Source organism: Entamoeba dispar, genomic scaffold, assembly GCF_000209125.1.
Source record: "Entamoeba dispar SAW760 scf_1105229462189 genomic scaffold, whole genome shotgun sequence".
Classification (NCBI taxonomy): Eukaryota; Evosea; order Mastigamoebida; family Endamoebidae; genus Entamoeba; species Entamoeba dispar.
Genome location: NW_001855068.1, coordinates 25,370 through 41,480, shown reverse-complemented (window position 1 = coordinate 41,480; position 16,111 = coordinate 25,370). Strand labels below are relative to the sequence as shown.

The window sequence follows — 16,111 nt, the reverse complement described above, 5'->3', positions numbered from 1 at the left end:
AAGATCTTGAAACATATTTTTTCTTTTTCTTCTTTTTTAAATGCCTTAAATAAAAGTTTCACTTGAGACAATTATGTTATTCTTTTAATAACAAACTTTTTATTTTTGTTTTTTGATAATTATCAAAATGTAAGAAATATAAAAATAATACAAATAACATATCTTTAATACTTTTCTTAACGAAAAATTTCAAAAGAAAGGAAGAATTTAAAAGCTATTAATTCTACTTTAGAAAAAAGTTATAGAACTAAAAACATAAATATAATTAATTATAAAAAGTTATGAATAGGTTTGTTGTTATTATTGAAGAAATGGTTATTTCATGACATTCATTGAACAAGTTTTAAAGTTAATATTGCTGTGGTTGGTGGAAGAGGGGTTGGAAGAACGTCATTAGTTAATAGGTATATCAAAGGAGAATTTGATAACAAAGAATACAATCCTATTAATGAATCAATAAATATCGTTTGCTATAACTCTAAGGATTCATAAAAAATAAAACTTAACAATATAGATGTATAGAACAATTCAAATAGAAGGACGTGTTGTAGAACTTCAAATTTGTGATATTTTATATGATAACAATTTCAACCCAAAAAGTAAAGATTTTGATATCATTTTTATTCTTCATGATGACTCAAATAAAGAGGTAACTGATAAAATTTTTGAAATGATTGAATCTTTAGATATTCTACCTCAGTCAAGTCGTTATCTTGTCATTACTAAAACTGATCTTGATGAATCGTTTCATCAGCAAAAAGCACCAAATGTTGACCGTTTTAAAATTCAATATCGTTTCGAAAAAGTTTATTTTGTATCTTCATTAACAGGTGATGGTGTTGATGAACTCTTTACTTCAGCAGTTTCCAAAAATATTAATTCAAGAGAGTCTGAGCAATGTTTCACTGATAAAAAACAAAAGAATAAATGTATGGTGATGTAATAATTTACCTATGTTACTTATCAGTTCTTTTTATGACCATTCAAATAAAAAAATAGCAAAGAATAAAAAAAAATTAAAGGAACTTAGAATAAAATTAATAATTTAAATTTATAAGATGAATGAGTCATTTAATGATATAACAATTCAATCAATGAAATATTTTACTTGTTTATTAATAATTTTTTCTATATTATATTTGTTGTACTTAGACTATGCAATGATTACTTTGTACGGACAGGCATTGTTTGCATCATTTTTATTTATTTTTTTTTTTGGGAGTAGTATTAATAAAAAAGTTTTTGGGCGATATTTTGTGCTATTGTATTAAGTTATCCATTTAATTTATTGGTCAAATTAATAGAACGTATTGATAAATTTGTTTATCCTTCAAATTGGTATTCATATTTCTTTTATTTTGTTATTGGAATAACTCCATTAATCCAATTAGTTATTTCATCATCACCAAATCTTTTTACATTAATACCATTACTAGTTATAACAGTTTTTTTATTTGTCAATAGAAGAACATTAGCTTCTTTTATGATAATAACTGTACTATTGTCTCTAATAAGTTTATTATCAACTGTAGTAATTAAACAATCAATAATAGAATTTCAACAATTAATTAATACTATAACAAAAATTGTTATTAATTTATCTGAAGATTCTGTTAATTCAATTATTTCTAGAGTTGAAGAAAGTTATAGTGGAAAAATATTATTAGAGTATATGGATAAACTTGGCCTTATGAATTATTTATCTTTAGAAACAATTAAACCTGCAGTACTACAAGGACTAAAACTATTAAGTAGTCAAGTCCAACCATATTTTTTTATCAATTTAGCATCTACAGTAACAGATAATATATTCGCATTTTTTATATTCATTTACAGCTTACTCTATTTCTTAATTTATCAAAATATTATTCTAAATGGTATTTCTCAATTAATTCCTTTTGATGTTGAGGTGGTTCAAATAATAAGAAATGGAGTTGTATCTACTTCATTGCGTTTGATTTTAATGAATTCTTTATTATTCATCTTTAAATTTACATTAACTTTTGTTACTTTTTCTTTGGCACATTTACCTTATAAAATGGTTTGTAGTATTATTTGTGCTTTGTTAGCAATTTTACCAGCTTTTTCAAATATGATTGTTTGGCTTCCTGCTGGTTTAGTATTATTTTTCCAAGGGAATACTACAGGAATGATATGGTTTATAAGTGTTCATGCGGTGACATATTTTATTATTGATGGATGGTTCTACTCATTTATTCCAGATATTATTCCTTATTTTGTTGGTTTGAGCGTAGTGTTTGGAGTATATGTATTTGGTATTACTGGATGCGTTTTAGGTCCGTTAGTCTTTGTTATGACTATGACATTAAAAGATATTTTTATTCTTCAAAACCAACGTCTCAAACAAAAGATAAAACAAGACTAGTTTAATTTTATTTTTTTAAACATTTTCTAAAAATTTTTAAATGTATGACCGATTCGATATAACAAAAACAATTTATTGGATATTGGTTATATAATGAAATAAATAATGAATCATTGTCTTTACATACTATAAACATAAAAATAGGAATGTAGTAGTTGTTATATCTCAATAAAAGTTTTACAAGATCATCAAACAAAGAACATATTTTGTTTTAATTGAAACGAAAAGATTATTTAAGATTACAATCTTATTTTTATCAAAAATGAATCTTTTTCTTTCATAATGATTATGAATAACTTTAAAAATAAAATGTGAAAAACTAATAATTAGGAATATTAGATTTAATGAAAAATTATTTACCAATTGGAGCACATAGTCCAACTGAATTTGAAAAAAGAATTGATGTGATGGTAATAACAGGAGTAATAATTGGTTTATTTATTGGTCTGTTTATTGGATTAATATATAGTGGAGTTGGATTTACTAATTTTTGTATCTTCGGGATTTTATTCTTAGTGTTCCATATTCTTGAGTTCTCGTATGTTGCTGTTTGTCATCCAGAGTCTGTTAGTTTTTCTTCATTTTTATTAACTCATTCCAACGAGTTTTTATTAGCATTATTTTTTGCTGTGACTGAATATTGGATTGAATACTTTTTCTTCCCTAATTTAAAGACATGCCCATATATATACATTCCTGCTTTAGTTATTTGTATTATTGGTCAAGTTATTAGAAGTGTTGCTATGTTTTATGCAGCAAGTAATTTCAATCATATTATCGAAACCTCTTCTAGAGACAGTCATAAATTAGTTGATGACTTCATTTATAAATATTTACGTCATCCGTTTGTTTTTGATTTGTATTTATTTTATTACTTTGTTTTTTATAACGATATAGTTCTTACTTTGGTTGGTTTTATTGGTCAATCTTCACTCAATTCGTTTTAATTAATCCAATTTGTATTATCCTTTATGCTTGGGCTTCATGGTCATTCTTTGCTGAAAGAATTCCTTATGAAGAGGCCACTCTTTATCAACAATTTGGTAAAGAATATTCCCAATATATGGATCGTACTTTTATTGGAATCCCTTTTATAAATTCTGTTAATCCTCCTGATCTTAAAAATCTTGATGATTAATAATTTATGCTTCTTATCTTTTTGTTTTTTTCTTAAAACAGTCAAATATTTGGGTAGTTTTAATTATTAAACAATGTCATTTTTTGATATGTTATATTAAAAATAAACTTCTATTTAAACATTTTTGTACTATTAAAATCTCTGAGAGTGTTTAATTGTTGGATTGCTTTTTATAAATTTAATAATAATATCATCATTCCCTTATCCTTTCAAAAATAAAATTATCATATTTTATTTTATAATTTAAAATATAAGTGTATCTTTAAGATAAGAATTATAAATAATGATATAATCTTCAAACTGAATACAGTGATTTATATTGTAATAGAAAATAAGAAAATTTTCAAAAAAAAAAATTATAAAATCAATGTAACAACAATACATTATAAGATTAATTTAATAACTCAGCATAACTTGGTTGAACTATGAAGTATTCAAAACATCTAAAAATATTAAATAAAAGCATTCTTTATATAGTTATTATACCAATGAGATCAAATTGATTAAATCTATGATAATATCAACGTTTATTAAATCTAAATGAAAAGAGCTCTAATAAGTATTGACAGTGAATAAAAAAAGGAAACAAAGAAGTAATAAAAACAAAAGATTAATAAAAACGAGTTATATATTAATTTATATTTTATTTAATTAATAAAAAAATACACAGAGTTCAGAAAAATAGAATAGAGTAAAATTATTAAGAAGTGAAAAGAAGAGGTGAAAGAAAATAAAGAAAAGGTATTTTACAAAGAGGTAAGAAGAAAAAAATAAGAAAATCAAGGAAAAAAATAAAAAATATGTTTCAGTAAAAATTTAAAGTCATACTCATTTTTAAACCCATAACCAATTTTACTATGTCAATTAATATAATAAAAAATATAAATTTTTTAAATAAAACTTAAATTAATATTTATTTATTGAAGAGAAAATGCAAAGTTCTTTTATTTCAGATTATTCTACTAAACAAACATATGATGATTATATGAAAGTAATTAAACAATTACTTTCTAGTAATGCAAAAGATATATATGAACATTGGGGAATTATATGGGCATCATTAAGAATGTTATTAGAAATGACACCAGGGACATTAGGGAATAGTAAAATTAAAATAAGTTTGTTATTATTATTATTTCATTAATAAAAACAAAACAAAGGAATAAGCAATTTAAACTAATTCATAATAAGGTAATAATAATGACGATATTATTAAAAGTAAATATTTAAAACAAATTCATATCATTGATTTATCAGAACAATCACAAATTAATTTTCAATTTTCTTTAAATAAAGAAACAATATTTCATTATAAAGATTTTATGAAAATATCTCAAAACCAAAGTTTTACTATTAATCGATTTAATGTCTTTTCTAAAGCTCTTAAAAGTGAAATTGGACAACTAATACAAACCCATTCTCCTATTACTTATACTTTCATTCTTAATTATGAAAAAAACTCTGCAACAGTTCTTCATTTAATTTATCTTCCAATTCTACGTATTTCAAATCAATCACCTTCACCTTTCTATTTAGTTTGTATTACTATTCAATTACCTATTCCTCATAGAGAAGTAATTGAAGAATCAGTTACTTTACATACTTCAGAAACACCTCAATATCATAGTAATTCGTTTAATAATTTATCTTTATCAACAGACCATGAAACAATTCTATCTGACATCTCAGGTTCTTCTCCAATAGAAACACAAATCATTGATGAAGAAAAAAAAATTAAAACACAAGAAGAATTAGATAATGAAAATAGAAAAAAAATATATGAAAAACAACAATTCTGTTTACAAACAATGCAAAAATTTGAAAGCGTTAAAGGGTTATCAATTTATAAACAATTATTAGAATTATTAACTGATTCAATTAATATGATGATATTTAATGCCACACTAATCATTTTTAGAAATATTTCAATTCAAAATTATAGACCAGAAAATGCTAAAAAATTATCAATAGATTATATTAATGATATGATTAGAAATATTTCTGAAAGTTTTGATGTTGCAGTAAATTGTATTTATAATCCAGTTGAACCTATTTATGATCCTGATCAACAAATCACAAATATCACAAAAAAATCTCTCTTTAGTAAAGAAAAGAAAAACGAATATCCTTTTTCTTCTCAGTTTATTTCAATGGTTTTAACTGCTCATTTAGAAACTTATTTTACTATTGTTTTAGCTCAATCAGATAAAACAAAAAATTTCTTTCATTCATTATTTTATTCATTAAATCCACCTCAATTTACAACAACTTCAAATAATCCATTCACCTGTTTCCCTTTCTTTGTACCAAGAAGAAATTGGTTTGTTAAAGCCATCTTTTTAACTGAATTAGAACAACGTTCTCTTTATGACATTCCATTACCTTACTGTGTTATTAATTGTCAAACTATGCAAGTCGCAATATCAAAAAGTTCTTCAATGTATGAACATTTTTGTTATCGAGCAACAGCACAAGTATCAATTGCGGCTAAAGCACTTCAATGTCAATTTCCAATTTCTGCAATTCCTCCTGATAGAAGTTTAAGATTATTACAAAGAAGTCCAACAACTGAAAATATTTCAACAAGACTTTTATATTATTATTATTCAAATCAACTCTCTCTTAGTTATATCGAAATATGTAAATTCCTTGAATATTATCAACAAAAAGCTCGAATTGTTCTTTCAATTATCAAAACTGAAGGAATAAATATGACAGTTCTTACTGAATTAGAAGAACTATTTCAATGTAATTCAGCTGATGAAATGATGTTAATTTTAAGTTTCTTAAAAAGTGATTATCCGATTACAGCACAGTTTTATGCATTAATAGAGAAGAAAGTAAGAATTGATTATTAAATTTTATAAAATAAATTTCAATTGTATTTTGATTTTATAAAAACTTTCAATCTTTCATTTTTAATTTAAATAATTACTTTTATTAAATTCAATTATTAATAAGTTTCTTTTTTATTTTTTATATAATTGATTTATTGTTTTCTTAAATGCTTCTTTAAATTTTGGAATTATTGATTGAATATATTCTGGTGTTTGACAAATTGAAATTCTATAAAACCCTTTACATCCAAATCCACTCCCTGGAACTGTTACAATTCCATTTTCTGCAAAAGTTTTACAAAATTCCCATTCATCTAAAGAAGCTTCAACTTTTGGAAAGATAAAAAATGTACCTTCTGGTTGAATATATTGAATTCTTAAATCATCTAAACATTGACACATCAATTGTCTTGATTTATTATACAAATTTATATCAACTGTGGCATGTCCAATTAATGGAATAATTCTCATTTGAAGTCTATTTGAATGAACAAAACCAAGTATTTCATTTGTTGTTGCTAATGCATTAATAAATTGAATATGATTTGGTATATTTGGATTAACTGCAAGACATCCAATTCTTTCTCCAGGAATAGAAACATCTTTAGAAAGAGAATATGCAATAGCAGAATATTTATAATGAAATATTGAATGAATATGAATATTTGGTTCTACTACTCGACAATAAACAGCATCATTTAATACCCAAATTGGTCTGCCAATTTTTATTGAATACTCTTTAATTATGTTTAGTATACAATCAATACTTTCTTGAGTATAAGACACTCCAGTTGGATTATTAGGAGAATTAAATATTACACAACGAGTCTTATTACTTAAGCTTTGTTCTAATAATTGTTTATTAATTTGCCATTGATCCTCAAATCTCGTTTGAACTTTAATGGGAATTCCTCCATAGTTTTTAATATAAAAAATGTATTCAACAAAATATGGTGAGAAAATAATAACTTCATCCCCTGGATCTAAGATTGTTTTTAGAAATACATTACATGCACCAGCACATCCACATGTCATAATAATATCTTCTGATGTAACTTTCACTTCCTCAAATTGATCTATAATACTTGCAATAGCTTTTCTTGCTTCAAAATCTCCATTAGTAGAAGAATATCCATGGCACAATGGTTCTTCTGTTGAGGCAATAGTTTTTAGTGCGTTAATGTATACATCAGGTGGTGGAAGTTGAGGATTTCCTAATGTTAAATCAATTACTTTCTCATTTCCTTTTTTAGCTTTTAATGAATAAGCAAAATTAGACATTTTCCTAATCATTGTTCCACCTAAACACTCTTCTTCAATGTACCTAGAAAACATATATATTCTTTCATTAACATTCACTTCGTTTATATAGTTCATTTCATAATGAATTCACTTTCCAAAATACCTTTCACTTTCTTCATCTATTATTATTATTTTTGTTTTATATAACATTAAATTAATTTTTAATTTTAGAAATAATATATGCATACGTCATGATGACATGACATTTTAGAATTATTGTATTAAGAAAAAAATTATACCAAAAAAACTAATTTTAGTAGTTGATTAACTTATGTTAATTTTCATAGTGTTTGTGGTATTTACCATACCCCTTTGGTTTAGCCCTACTTCTAAGATCATTTTTGGGAGTTGCCTTTTCCTCTTTTGGTTGTTCCTTTTTTTCTTCTGCTTTGCCAGCTTCCTTCTTTTCTTCTGGTTTAGTATATTCTTTCTTTCCTCTATCTCTTCTACCTCTGTTGTTTCTGTTAGCATATCCTGGTCTTCTATTAAATCTTCTCTTTGGTCTATTCTTAAATACTTCTAATTGTTCTTCAGTAAGTGGTGCCATATAGCCTGGAACATTAATATCTTTTGGAGGTACCAATGAAAAGGTAATTTCAACACAGCTCATAAGCTTTGGGATAGAAACTTCCTTTTTATCTTGATCACAAACAAATTTATCTTGAGAGCTGAATAACTCACTCTTAACAATAACGTGACATGGTAATACTCTTTGAATTGTTTGGGTTGCTCTTAATGCAGTATTCGCTCCTCTTCCAAGTCCTCTAATAGTAACTGATGGCTTATTTTTAGTTTCAAGACTATCTCTAACAATAAATATAATTCTTGAAATAAAAGAATTAGCTCCAACATGGATCTTTTCGTCTTGTTGAGCATCTGCTTTAGGTCTTTGTTGTCGTGTAAATGTTTTAACTTCGACTTTCTTCTCTTCAGACATCTTTAATTAATATATTTAGATCTCTTATTCAGTTCTAAATGATAACAGGTTTTTATGTTTTCAATTTTTTTTAATTTGAGAGAAAAAATAAAAAAAAAATATATATAAATGTTATACATCACAAAAATTCAATCGAAATAATTAATCCATCACATATCTTTGTAAAATGGATTAGTTTCATTTCTTTGTTGTGGGCCTTTAGTTTTCTTCTTCTTATTGTATGCATTTTGAACTTTTTCTTCTTGGAAAGGGGTGACAATGTCTGCTTCTGGTTTTTCTATTACCATTGTTTTTGATTTAGTCTCATCACTTTCTTCATCATCTTGGTCATTATATAAATATCCAACATCCCAAAATTTAATGTGTCTACTATGAGAAGAAGATGCCAATATGTTTTGATCTCTTGATAAAGCTAAACGTTCTATTGGAAAATCATGTTGGCCAACACAACCAAGTAACTTGTGTGGATTTATCTGAACTACACGAATGATACCATCAGAACTACCAGTAATAATAGTATTTTTATTAACTGTAATAATACTTTCAATACTCTCTGGATGTCCTTTAAGAGAATTTTTTGGATATTCCCAATTATCCCATTCCCATACAAATAATTTTCCACTTTGACCACCACACACAAGTGTGTCATCTTTTTTTGTTATAGAAAGAGACAATAAATCTTCATTCATATTATCACTTATTCCAATAACTTTTTTTGAATTAATGTTCCATGTTGACATACACCCATCACCTCCTGCAGCAAAAATAGTGTTATCACAAATAGTTAGTTGAGAAATATAATCATGATGCTCATTAAAAACAACAACACACTTTTGTTGTCTCATATCCCATACTTTAATTCTTCCACTTTCATCACCTGTAACAAAAATATTTCCTTTTACATCTAATGAATAGATACCATGTTTATGGGCTTTATCATTCTTTGCAAGAATTTTTTGGTTATTTAAATCTGTAATAGTGATTGAGCCATCAGCAGAAGTAGAAAACAAAAGATTTCCTGTTTCATTAAAACAAACATCTCTTGTTGAGTCTTCATGGACTTTAAGATTAAATATTTCACTTGGCTCTTGAAGATTACCATAATTGTATAATCTAATAATACCATGCATATCTCCAACAGCAACAACATCATTAGCTGGACTAAACTTAATATCTAACACACGAGATGGACAAACAATGTCATCAGGAATGATAATTTCTTCCTTTAATTCGATGGTCATAAGAAATGTAATAAAAAAATCTCAAAAGAGTTTCAACCCTAAATCCAATCTTATCATTTTTTCAAAAATCAAAAAAAATCTTAAAAATAATATTTTAAGGTTTTTTGTTTTTAAAAGTATTAACTTGGATTAGGTGATCATTTCATCCCTTTACATAAAGAAAGATGGTGTTACTCTTGGTGGAATTGGTTTTTCTGATTCAGGAACAGCATCAAAAATAGTAAATTCTTGTTTTAAATCAGTTCCTACTCGCATAATACAGGCAATATTACCACATCTACCACAATAATTTGGTGCAGACCATACAGTAACCAATTTGTTATCAAAATGATATTTGTAACCTTCTTGTACTACTTGGTGAGCACGAGCAATTAAATCGATATTATTAACTTGAACAAATTCATTAACTGGTTTTGCTCCAAAAACGTATCCAGCACCTCTTGTTGATGGGGTCATTCCTTCAACACTATCATCTGGGTCTGACCACATCAAATCACAAAACGCACCTTCATGTGGAATTTCTTGATTTCTTTTGACAATAACTCTAATATGATCAATACTTCTTATTTCAGGTGAAAGACCTCCATGAACACAAAAAATTTTACCATCAATAAGAGCAGCAATATTTAAATAATCAAATACTTCCATACACCATCGATACGAATTGGCAGTTCCATATTTTTTAATACACTCTTCATAAAAACCATAAACTTGAGTTACTTGTCTACTTTCGTGGTTACCTCTCATTAAGGAGATTCTAGTTGGGTACATCACTTTATATAACATTAACAAAGTAAATACCTCAATTGAATAACTCCCTCTATCAACATAATCACCTAAAAATATATATGAATTTTCTGGTAATGAACCACCAATAGAAAATAACTTTAACAAATCATAAAATTGTCCATGAATATCACCACAAACAATGACAGGAGATTGAATTGGTTGTACGTTAGACTCCTCAATTAGAATAGATTTAACAGCACTACATAATCTTTTAAAATCATTCTCAGGAAGAATACTACCTCCTTTAACAATTTCTAAACACTTCTGGTAGTCCATCTCGTAATGATTTTTTAGTTTTTCTTTTTGGAAAGTTAAAGAAGGTTATTCTAATTAATAGGGAAGTTTCCTGATTTTTTAGTTTTCATTAAATATGAAAAAGAATAAGCAAAAAGGGTAATGAATAATAAAAACAAAATTTTCAAGAATTAGAAAAAAAATATTGTTTTTTTCAATAAATAAAAATTCTTATCAGTAAGAAAAAAAATAATAAAAAGAAATCTATTTAATAGAGTCATACAAAGAATGGATACATCAGATTGATAGAATTTGGGGATTACTTTTATGAATCCAATATTGTAATGTACTTGGGGATAAGTCACTATAAATTCCTGGATAAGTAACTTGAAGATATTTTGTTGCTTTAGATAATCCTAATATCTTAGCTTTTTCAACAGCAAGTTTCTTTTGTTCAGTTGACCAATATTTTTTGGTTTTACGTTCTTTGATAACAGTTGTAATTGGTTTTGCTGATTTTTCTTTAACAACTTCTAAAGGAGGAGGAGAACTTAAGATAACAGTTGGTTCATTAATTTTAGAATCAATTATTTTATAACTTCTAATATCACTTGGTTTAAAGACAGAGATATAATTTGCAGAATACATAAATTTAATAATTAATTTTGATTATAAAAAGTTCCTTTTTATTACCTTTTATACTCACAGGGTTACATTAACTGGAAGTAAATAGTGACCAAAAATGGTATCCAAAGAAAAAATAAGAATTCGATTTTCTTCTTTCTTTGTTTTCTTCATTTACTTTTCAAAAGAAATTCAAGTAATTTGTTCAATAGAATTTTTTAATCTAATATCAAGTTTTTCAAAGTTCCTTTAATTAATATAACTTTTCTTTTTCTCTCTCTTATTTTTTAAACTCCCTTCAAAGGTCTTTTGCTTCCTTTTTATAGAAATGTATTTGTCCATTACCTTAGAAAGTTATCCTACTGACAAGACAATTTTGGTTTAGATTAAAGTAATTACTAATAAGAAACAATTTAAATATGACTATAAATTCTCTACACTCTTTTTCTTAAAGAAAATTATGAAAATTTCAGTAAAATTCAGCAACTTTTCTTTATTTTGAAAAAAGTTCTTTCATAAAATTTCTTAAAATAATTATACTTGTTAAGATAAGAAAGATTAATATCTATTCTTTGTAAAATAATATTATCCTTAATTATTTATAATAATAAAATACTTTTTGTTTATTTAAAATGATATCTAAGTATCAATTGATACATTTAACATCTAATACTGGAATCAATTTATTCTTAAGTTATTAAAATTTTGTTTTTATTAAATATATTATAAATTTCTTATCAAAAGATACAAACAAAATTTACTAATACAAGTTAGTTGTTTCTTTTATAAAATGTTTACTTGTCTTATACTCATTTCTAATCAATTTCTAGACTTTTTAAACCCACTCAATTATTAATGAACAAAAAAAAATGTATTCCTTAACTATTTATAGTTTCTTACTTCTTTTTTAAATTAATGAAGTATTATAATATCAAAAAAAAAAAAAAAATAATTAGATAACAAATTTTATTTATAAAAATTATAAAAAATGAAAGGAAATCACTTAGGATATATCATATCTATTTAGTAGTTTCTTCTTTTTTTGCAAAAGTTGAAGCAACAATAAGTGGTAAAAGAATAGTAGCATCTCCAATAACTTTAGCTGGCTTACATTCTGGTTTAAAGAAACCTTTTGTTCTATCTGCAGCAACTTCTGAACCAGCATCTGACGCATCACATTCAATACTTGTTGATAACATAGCACAATAATCACAACCTCCTCTTCTTTTCATTGCATTTAAAATATGATGTTTAGCAATACCAGCACCAACTAAAAGACAACCAACCTTTTCAGCATTAAATGCCATTTCATCTATTTTTATGACATCTTGAACAAGGTCTAAAACAAGTCCTTCATTTTTATAACTAAAGAAGAATATCATATCACCAATACTTCCATCAGTAATTGCTGGAGAAAATACTGGAATATTATTCTTTGCAGCCCAATAATAAATTGAACTTTCATTATTAATAGATTCCCCCATTTTATGAACCAATTTTGATGGTGTCCAATGAACTCCATGTTCGTTTTGTTGCTTAAGACATTCCAAGAGTAATGGATCCATCCAATCTTCGAACTCACAATAATTAGAATTTGGTAAAATTAAATTTCCAATTCTGTTATATCCATTTGGATATAATTCTTTACCTTTAAAATAGAAGTCACCAAGGAGTGTTGGGTGCATTGTTTTAATAAAGTCTTCTTCAATTCCACCTGCAGTAACTACAATGGCATCAACAAATTTATTCTTCACTAAATAATGAATAACTTCTCTTAATCCACTTGAAACTATATTAGAAGACATTCCAAGGAATATCTTTGCATGACTCTTTCTCATTTCGTTGACTTGTTCAATGCATAGCCCAAGGTTCAAAGCTTGAAACCCAGTATATTTCATTTTTTCCATTAGTTTGTTAAAGTCAACTCCGTTGTCAAAGTCATATCCAATACATGGTTCTCCTTTGTATTCTTTTGACTCACCAAGGACTTTTGAAGTTACTTTAGCGAATTCTTCACCAGTGATGGACATATTCTTTTCAAAAAATGTTATTAAGATTTAGGGTTTAAATAGATGAGGTTGTATGAAAAGATATTTTATATAATTGAAAGGAAAGTGAGAAAAGGGTTTATTTTTACAACAAAAAACAAGAACATTCATGTTTACCTCTTTTAATGTTTTTTGGATTAAACGATAATGAATTAAAAATACTAAGAGGTATAAGTTATACTGTCTTGTTGGTCAAATCTTTTTGGTATTTTAAAAGACACACCGTGGAGGAACAAACATAAAAACACAAGAACTGAAGACAAAAATTGAAGGGATGTTAGGTTTTGAATAAAAAGAAAAGAATAACATAGTTTTACAAATTGTCGAAAAACGTGAAGTGTGTTCATCCATATTTTTCCACGAGTATGTTTCATTAATATTTGGTTAGTTATTTGAGTCATTGCTGAAGATAAACAGTTGAATATACAGAGATAATAGTGACTAATTATCAAATCGTTTTGAAGAAGTAATGAAAGGATTAAGAATATTATAACAGAAAAGACAGATGGATAAAATAATTTGGCATAATAATCATCTATTGTAAAGTGTTTTGATTGAAGAACCATTACCATTGCATCAAAAGTAATGTATAACATCAATAATATAAATGAAGTTATACTAGCATTACTCACAATCACAAATACAAAGATAGTTGATAGTGTAACTACTCCAATGATCAAATCATTTTGTTTAAGTGGAATTCTAAATATTGGACGAAGAAGAATTATTGGAATAAATTTCATAGACTGCCCAAGTGTCTGCATTGGAAAAGAGAGAATAGATTGAAATAAGTATAGTGATGTTAAACTAATAACAATACATATCCCTATTACTAGATATAATTTGATTGAAGAATAGGAAGGTATTGTACGGTTGAATGGGGAAGAAATTATTAAATGAGTTAATTTAACAAAAAATAAATGTTCAAAAATGTGTTGTGAATCAATAATACCTATAATGGTTGATATTGTAGAACTTGCCACCGCAAAAAAGATAAATAATCCTGAAATAAGTAACAATACTGATTTAGAAAATTTCTCAGTATTAAACGAATAAGACATTATTACTTTAGCTTTGTTGTAGTGTCCTCTCACTGAATAAATCATATAATCGAAATAATCTTCTTTAAATGGTTTGTTCTTCATTTGTTCTTCATCTTCAGTATCATGAAAATTCCCTTCTAAATCTCGAACAACATTCTCTTCATGTACGCTGTTAATAATAGGATCAGTGATGTCTTGTAAATCAATCTTTTGAGTCATAATATTGAGGGGAAAAATCAACTATTTTTTGAAGTTCTCAAATGTCAAGTTTATCAAAAAAAAATACAAAAACATCTCATAAAATAGTCAATCAAAAATATTATCTTTTCTTGTAAAGACAAGGTGAAAGATGTACTTTCTTCTTTAACTTTTCCATCTGATTTTGGTTTAACACATAATTTTTTGCATTTTTACGGAAAACTAGCATTACAAAAACATTGTTTTCATCTTCTTTAATTGTTACAAATCCAAGTTGTTCAATCCCATTAATAAACCCTTTAATAGATTTTAATCGACTAATTGGTTCTGCAATAATCATTAATCCATTAGGTTTTAATATACGAAACCCTTCTTTTAAGAATAAATGGAAATCTGTTCCCATTAGTGATAAACAAAACACAACTGCATCACTCCATCCTTTTTGAATTGGTACTTTTGTGATATTTGCTACTTTAACTCGTTCATTTGCTTTGTACAAATCAAATGATTCTACTATTCTGTCTTTACACTCAAGTGATAATCGTGCTTCTCCACATCCCATATCAACAATGTGTTGAATTTGATTATTCTTTTTAATATATTCAATAATTCCATCTAATGGATTGATAGGCCAATGTTCAACTTGTTTGGCATATCCTTGATGATACTCTTCAAATAATTCCGGTTTTTCTTCAAATAAATGTTTTGCTTGATCACCACGTGATGTATAGAGTATTTCATTGATATATCTGAATTTTGATCCTTCAAGATCATTTGCAAATGATTCTATCAATGTCCCTTGTTTCTTCCCTCCATTTTTCTTTGGTTTTCTTTCTTCTTTTGTTTTTAGTATTCTACTTTGATTTCCTTCTGTTAATGTCTTCTTCTTTCTCTTCCCTTCCATTTGTTTTTTCTGTTTCTTTTTTATTTTTCTTTTTCTTCTTAAATCAAAAATGTTTATCATTTATCTAATTTCTCTTTCCTTTCCAACCATAACATATTTACTTCATTCTTTCTCACTATATCTTGATACACTCACTTGTCTTTTTAATTGTCTATTAACAATAAACAACATAAAATATTTATTAATTACCATTCTCACCAAACAACCAATGTTCATAACAAAATAAAACTTTTATTATATTGAACAGAACATAACACAAATAAACCATCTGATAACTATGATTATTAAGAACTAAAGTATCGTAAATAAGATGTATAGGTATTAGTCTGATGGGGAATAAACAATAAACAAGAAATAACGATATCAAAGAATCACAACACAAGAAATTATAACTAAGTGAGAAGAAAATAAAGAAGAAGGTGGTTTATGA

The 16,111-nt window shown here is 26.1% G+C and overlaps 12 protein-coding genes across 12 annotated transcripts, besides 23 other annotated features; 4 read left to right on the top strand and 8 right to left on the bottom strand.

Annotated features, from left to right (window-relative positions):
* Window positions 1–255: 255 nt before the first annotated feature.
* Window positions 256–278: a sequence feature (AT_rich).
* Window positions 279–514: 236 nt separating this feature from the next.
* On the top strand, window positions 515–943 carry EDI_198910 (uncharacterized protein; the record flags this gene model as incomplete). Its single annotated transcript, XM_001739450.1, has 1 exon — window positions 515–943. One exon carries the CDS (start codon window positions 515–517, stop codon window positions 941–943), a length of 429 nt encoding a protein of 142 aa, XP_001739502.1.
* An 87-nt stretch (window positions 944–1,030) lies between these two features.
* Window positions 1,031–1,057: a sequence feature (AT_rich).
* A 54-nt stretch (window positions 1,058–1,111) lies between these two features.
* Window positions 1,112–1,141: a sequence feature (AT_rich).
* Window positions 1,142–1,195: 54 nt separating this feature from the next.
* Window positions 1,196–1,217: a sequence feature (AT_rich).
* A 746-nt stretch (window positions 1,218–1,963) lies between these two features.
* EDI_198900 (uncharacterized protein) lies at window positions 1,964–2,386 on the top strand (the record flags this gene model as incomplete). The annotated part of the gene is made up of 1 exon (XM_001739449.1): window positions 1,964–2,386. One exon carries the CDS (start codon window positions 1,964–1,966, stop codon window positions 2,384–2,386), a length of 423 nt encoding a protein of 140 aa, XP_001739501.1.
* Window positions 2,387–2,428: a sequence feature (AT_rich).
* A 302-nt stretch (window positions 2,429–2,730) lies between these two features.
* EDI_198890 (protein-S-isoprenylcysteine O-methyltransferase, putative) lies at window positions 2,731–3,524 on the top strand (the record flags this gene model as incomplete). Its single annotated transcript, XM_001739448.1, has 2 exons — window positions 2,731–3,230; window positions 3,284–3,524. The coding sequence occupies 2 exons, from the start codon at window positions 2,731–2,733 to the stop codon at window positions 3,522–3,524; spliced, it is 741 nt and encodes a 246-aa protein (XP_001739500.1).
* A 167-nt stretch (window positions 3,525–3,691) lies between these two features.
* Window positions 3,692–3,715: a sequence feature (AT_rich).
* A 20-nt stretch (window positions 3,716–3,735) lies between these two features.
* Window positions 3,736–3,778: a sequence feature (AT_rich).
* Window positions 3,779–3,836: 58 nt separating this feature from the next.
* Window positions 3,837–3,889: a sequence feature (AT_rich).
* Window positions 3,890–4,148: 259 nt separating this feature from the next.
* Window positions 4,149–4,189: a sequence feature (AT_rich).
* Window positions 4,190–4,226: 37 nt separating this feature from the next.
* Window positions 4,227–4,323: a microsatellite.
* Window positions 4,324–4,386: 63 nt separating this feature from the next.
* Window positions 4,387–4,446: a sequence feature (AT_rich).
* Window positions 4,447–4,455: 9 nt separating this feature from the next.
* EDI_198880 (uncharacterized protein) lies at window positions 4,456–6,382 on the top strand (the record flags this gene model as incomplete). The annotated part of the gene is made up of 2 exons (XM_001739447.1): window positions 4,456–4,642; window positions 4,716–6,382. The coding sequence occupies 2 exons, from the start codon at window positions 4,456–4,458 to the stop codon at window positions 6,380–6,382; spliced, it is 1,854 nt and encodes a 617-aa protein (XP_001739499.1).
* Window positions 4,629–4,674: a sequence feature (AT_rich).
* Window positions 6,375–6,518: a sequence feature (AT_rich).
* On the bottom strand, window positions 6,494–7,696 carry EDI_198870 (aspartate aminotransferase, putative; the record flags this gene model as incomplete). Its single annotated transcript, XM_001739446.1, has 1 exon — window positions 6,494–7,696. The coding sequence occupies one exon, from the start codon at window positions 7,694–7,696 to the stop codon at window positions 6,494–6,496; it is 1,203 nt and encodes a 400-aa protein (XP_001739498.1).
* An 87-nt stretch (window positions 7,697–7,783) lies between these two features.
* Window positions 7,784–7,845: a sequence feature (AT_rich).
* A 92-nt stretch (window positions 7,846–7,937) lies between these two features.
* EDI_198860 (uncharacterized protein) lies at window positions 7,938–8,600 on the bottom strand (the record flags this gene model as incomplete). Its single annotated transcript, XM_001739445.1, has 1 exon — window positions 7,938–8,600. The coding sequence occupies one exon, from the start codon at window positions 8,598–8,600 to the stop codon at window positions 7,938–7,940; it is 663 nt and encodes a 220-aa protein (XP_001739497.1).
* Window positions 8,015–8,126: a microsatellite.
* An 82-nt stretch (window positions 8,601–8,682) lies between the features above and the next one.
* Window positions 8,683–8,710: a sequence feature (AT_rich).
* A 39-nt stretch (window positions 8,711–8,749) lies between these two features.
* On the bottom strand, window positions 8,750–9,841 carry EDI_198850 (WD repeat-containing protein, putative; the record flags this gene model as incomplete). Its single annotated transcript, XM_001739444.1, has 1 exon — window positions 8,750–9,841. The coding sequence occupies one exon, from the start codon at window positions 9,839–9,841 to the stop codon at window positions 8,750–8,752; it is 1,092 nt and encodes a 363-aa protein (XP_001739496.1).
* A 55-nt stretch (window positions 9,842–9,896) lies between these two features.
* Window positions 9,897–9,939: a sequence feature (AT_rich).
* Window positions 9,940–9,991: 52 nt separating this feature from the next.
* Window positions 9,992–10,906, bottom strand: EDI_198840 (serine/threonine protein phosphatase ppe1, putative; the record flags this gene model as incomplete). Its single annotated transcript, XM_001739443.1, has 1 exon — window positions 9,992–10,906. The coding sequence occupies one exon, from the start codon at window positions 10,904–10,906 to the stop codon at window positions 9,992–9,994; it is 915 nt and encodes a 304-aa protein (XP_001739495.1).
* Window positions 10,907–11,029: 123 nt separating this feature from the next.
* Window positions 11,030–11,138: a sequence feature (AT_rich).
* A 23-nt stretch (window positions 11,139–11,161) lies between these two features.
* On the bottom strand, window positions 11,162–11,512 carry EDI_198830 (uncharacterized protein; the record flags this gene model as incomplete). The annotated part of the gene is made up of 1 exon (XM_001739442.1): window positions 11,162–11,512. One exon carries the CDS (start codon window positions 11,510–11,512, stop codon window positions 11,162–11,164), a length of 351 nt encoding a protein of 116 aa, XP_001739494.1.
* Window positions 11,511–11,542: a sequence feature (AT_rich).
* Window positions 11,543–12,063: 521 nt separating this feature from the next.
* Window positions 12,064–12,122: a sequence feature (AT_rich).
* A 60-nt stretch (window positions 12,123–12,182) lies between these two features.
* Window positions 12,183–12,221: a sequence feature (AT_rich).
* Window positions 12,222–12,391: 170 nt separating this feature from the next.
* Window positions 12,392–12,478: a sequence feature (AT_rich).
* Window positions 12,479–12,507: 29 nt separating this feature from the next.
* EDI_198820 (deoxyhypusine synthase, putative) lies at window positions 12,508–13,518 on the bottom strand (the record flags this gene model as incomplete). Its single annotated transcript, XM_001739441.1, has 1 exon — window positions 12,508–13,518. One exon carries the CDS (start codon window positions 13,516–13,518, stop codon window positions 12,508–12,510), a length of 1,011 nt encoding a protein of 336 aa, XP_001739493.1.
* A 179-nt stretch (window positions 13,519–13,697) lies between these two features.
* Window positions 13,698–14,798, bottom strand: EDI_198810 (uncharacterized protein; the record flags this gene model as incomplete). Its single annotated transcript, XM_001739440.1, has 1 exon — window positions 13,698–14,798. The coding sequence occupies one exon, from the start codon at window positions 14,796–14,798 to the stop codon at window positions 13,698–13,700; it is 1,101 nt and encodes a 366-aa protein (XP_001739492.1).
* A 100-nt stretch (window positions 14,799–14,898) lies between these two features.
* Window positions 14,899–15,681, bottom strand: EDI_198800 (Cerebral protein, putative; the record flags this gene model as incomplete). Its single annotated transcript, XM_001739439.1, has 1 exon — window positions 14,899–15,681. One exon carries the CDS (start codon window positions 15,679–15,681, stop codon window positions 14,899–14,901), a length of 783 nt encoding a protein of 260 aa, XP_001739491.1.
* Window positions 15,580–15,721: a microsatellite.
* Between the last annotated feature and the right edge of the window lie 390 nt (window positions 15,722–16,111).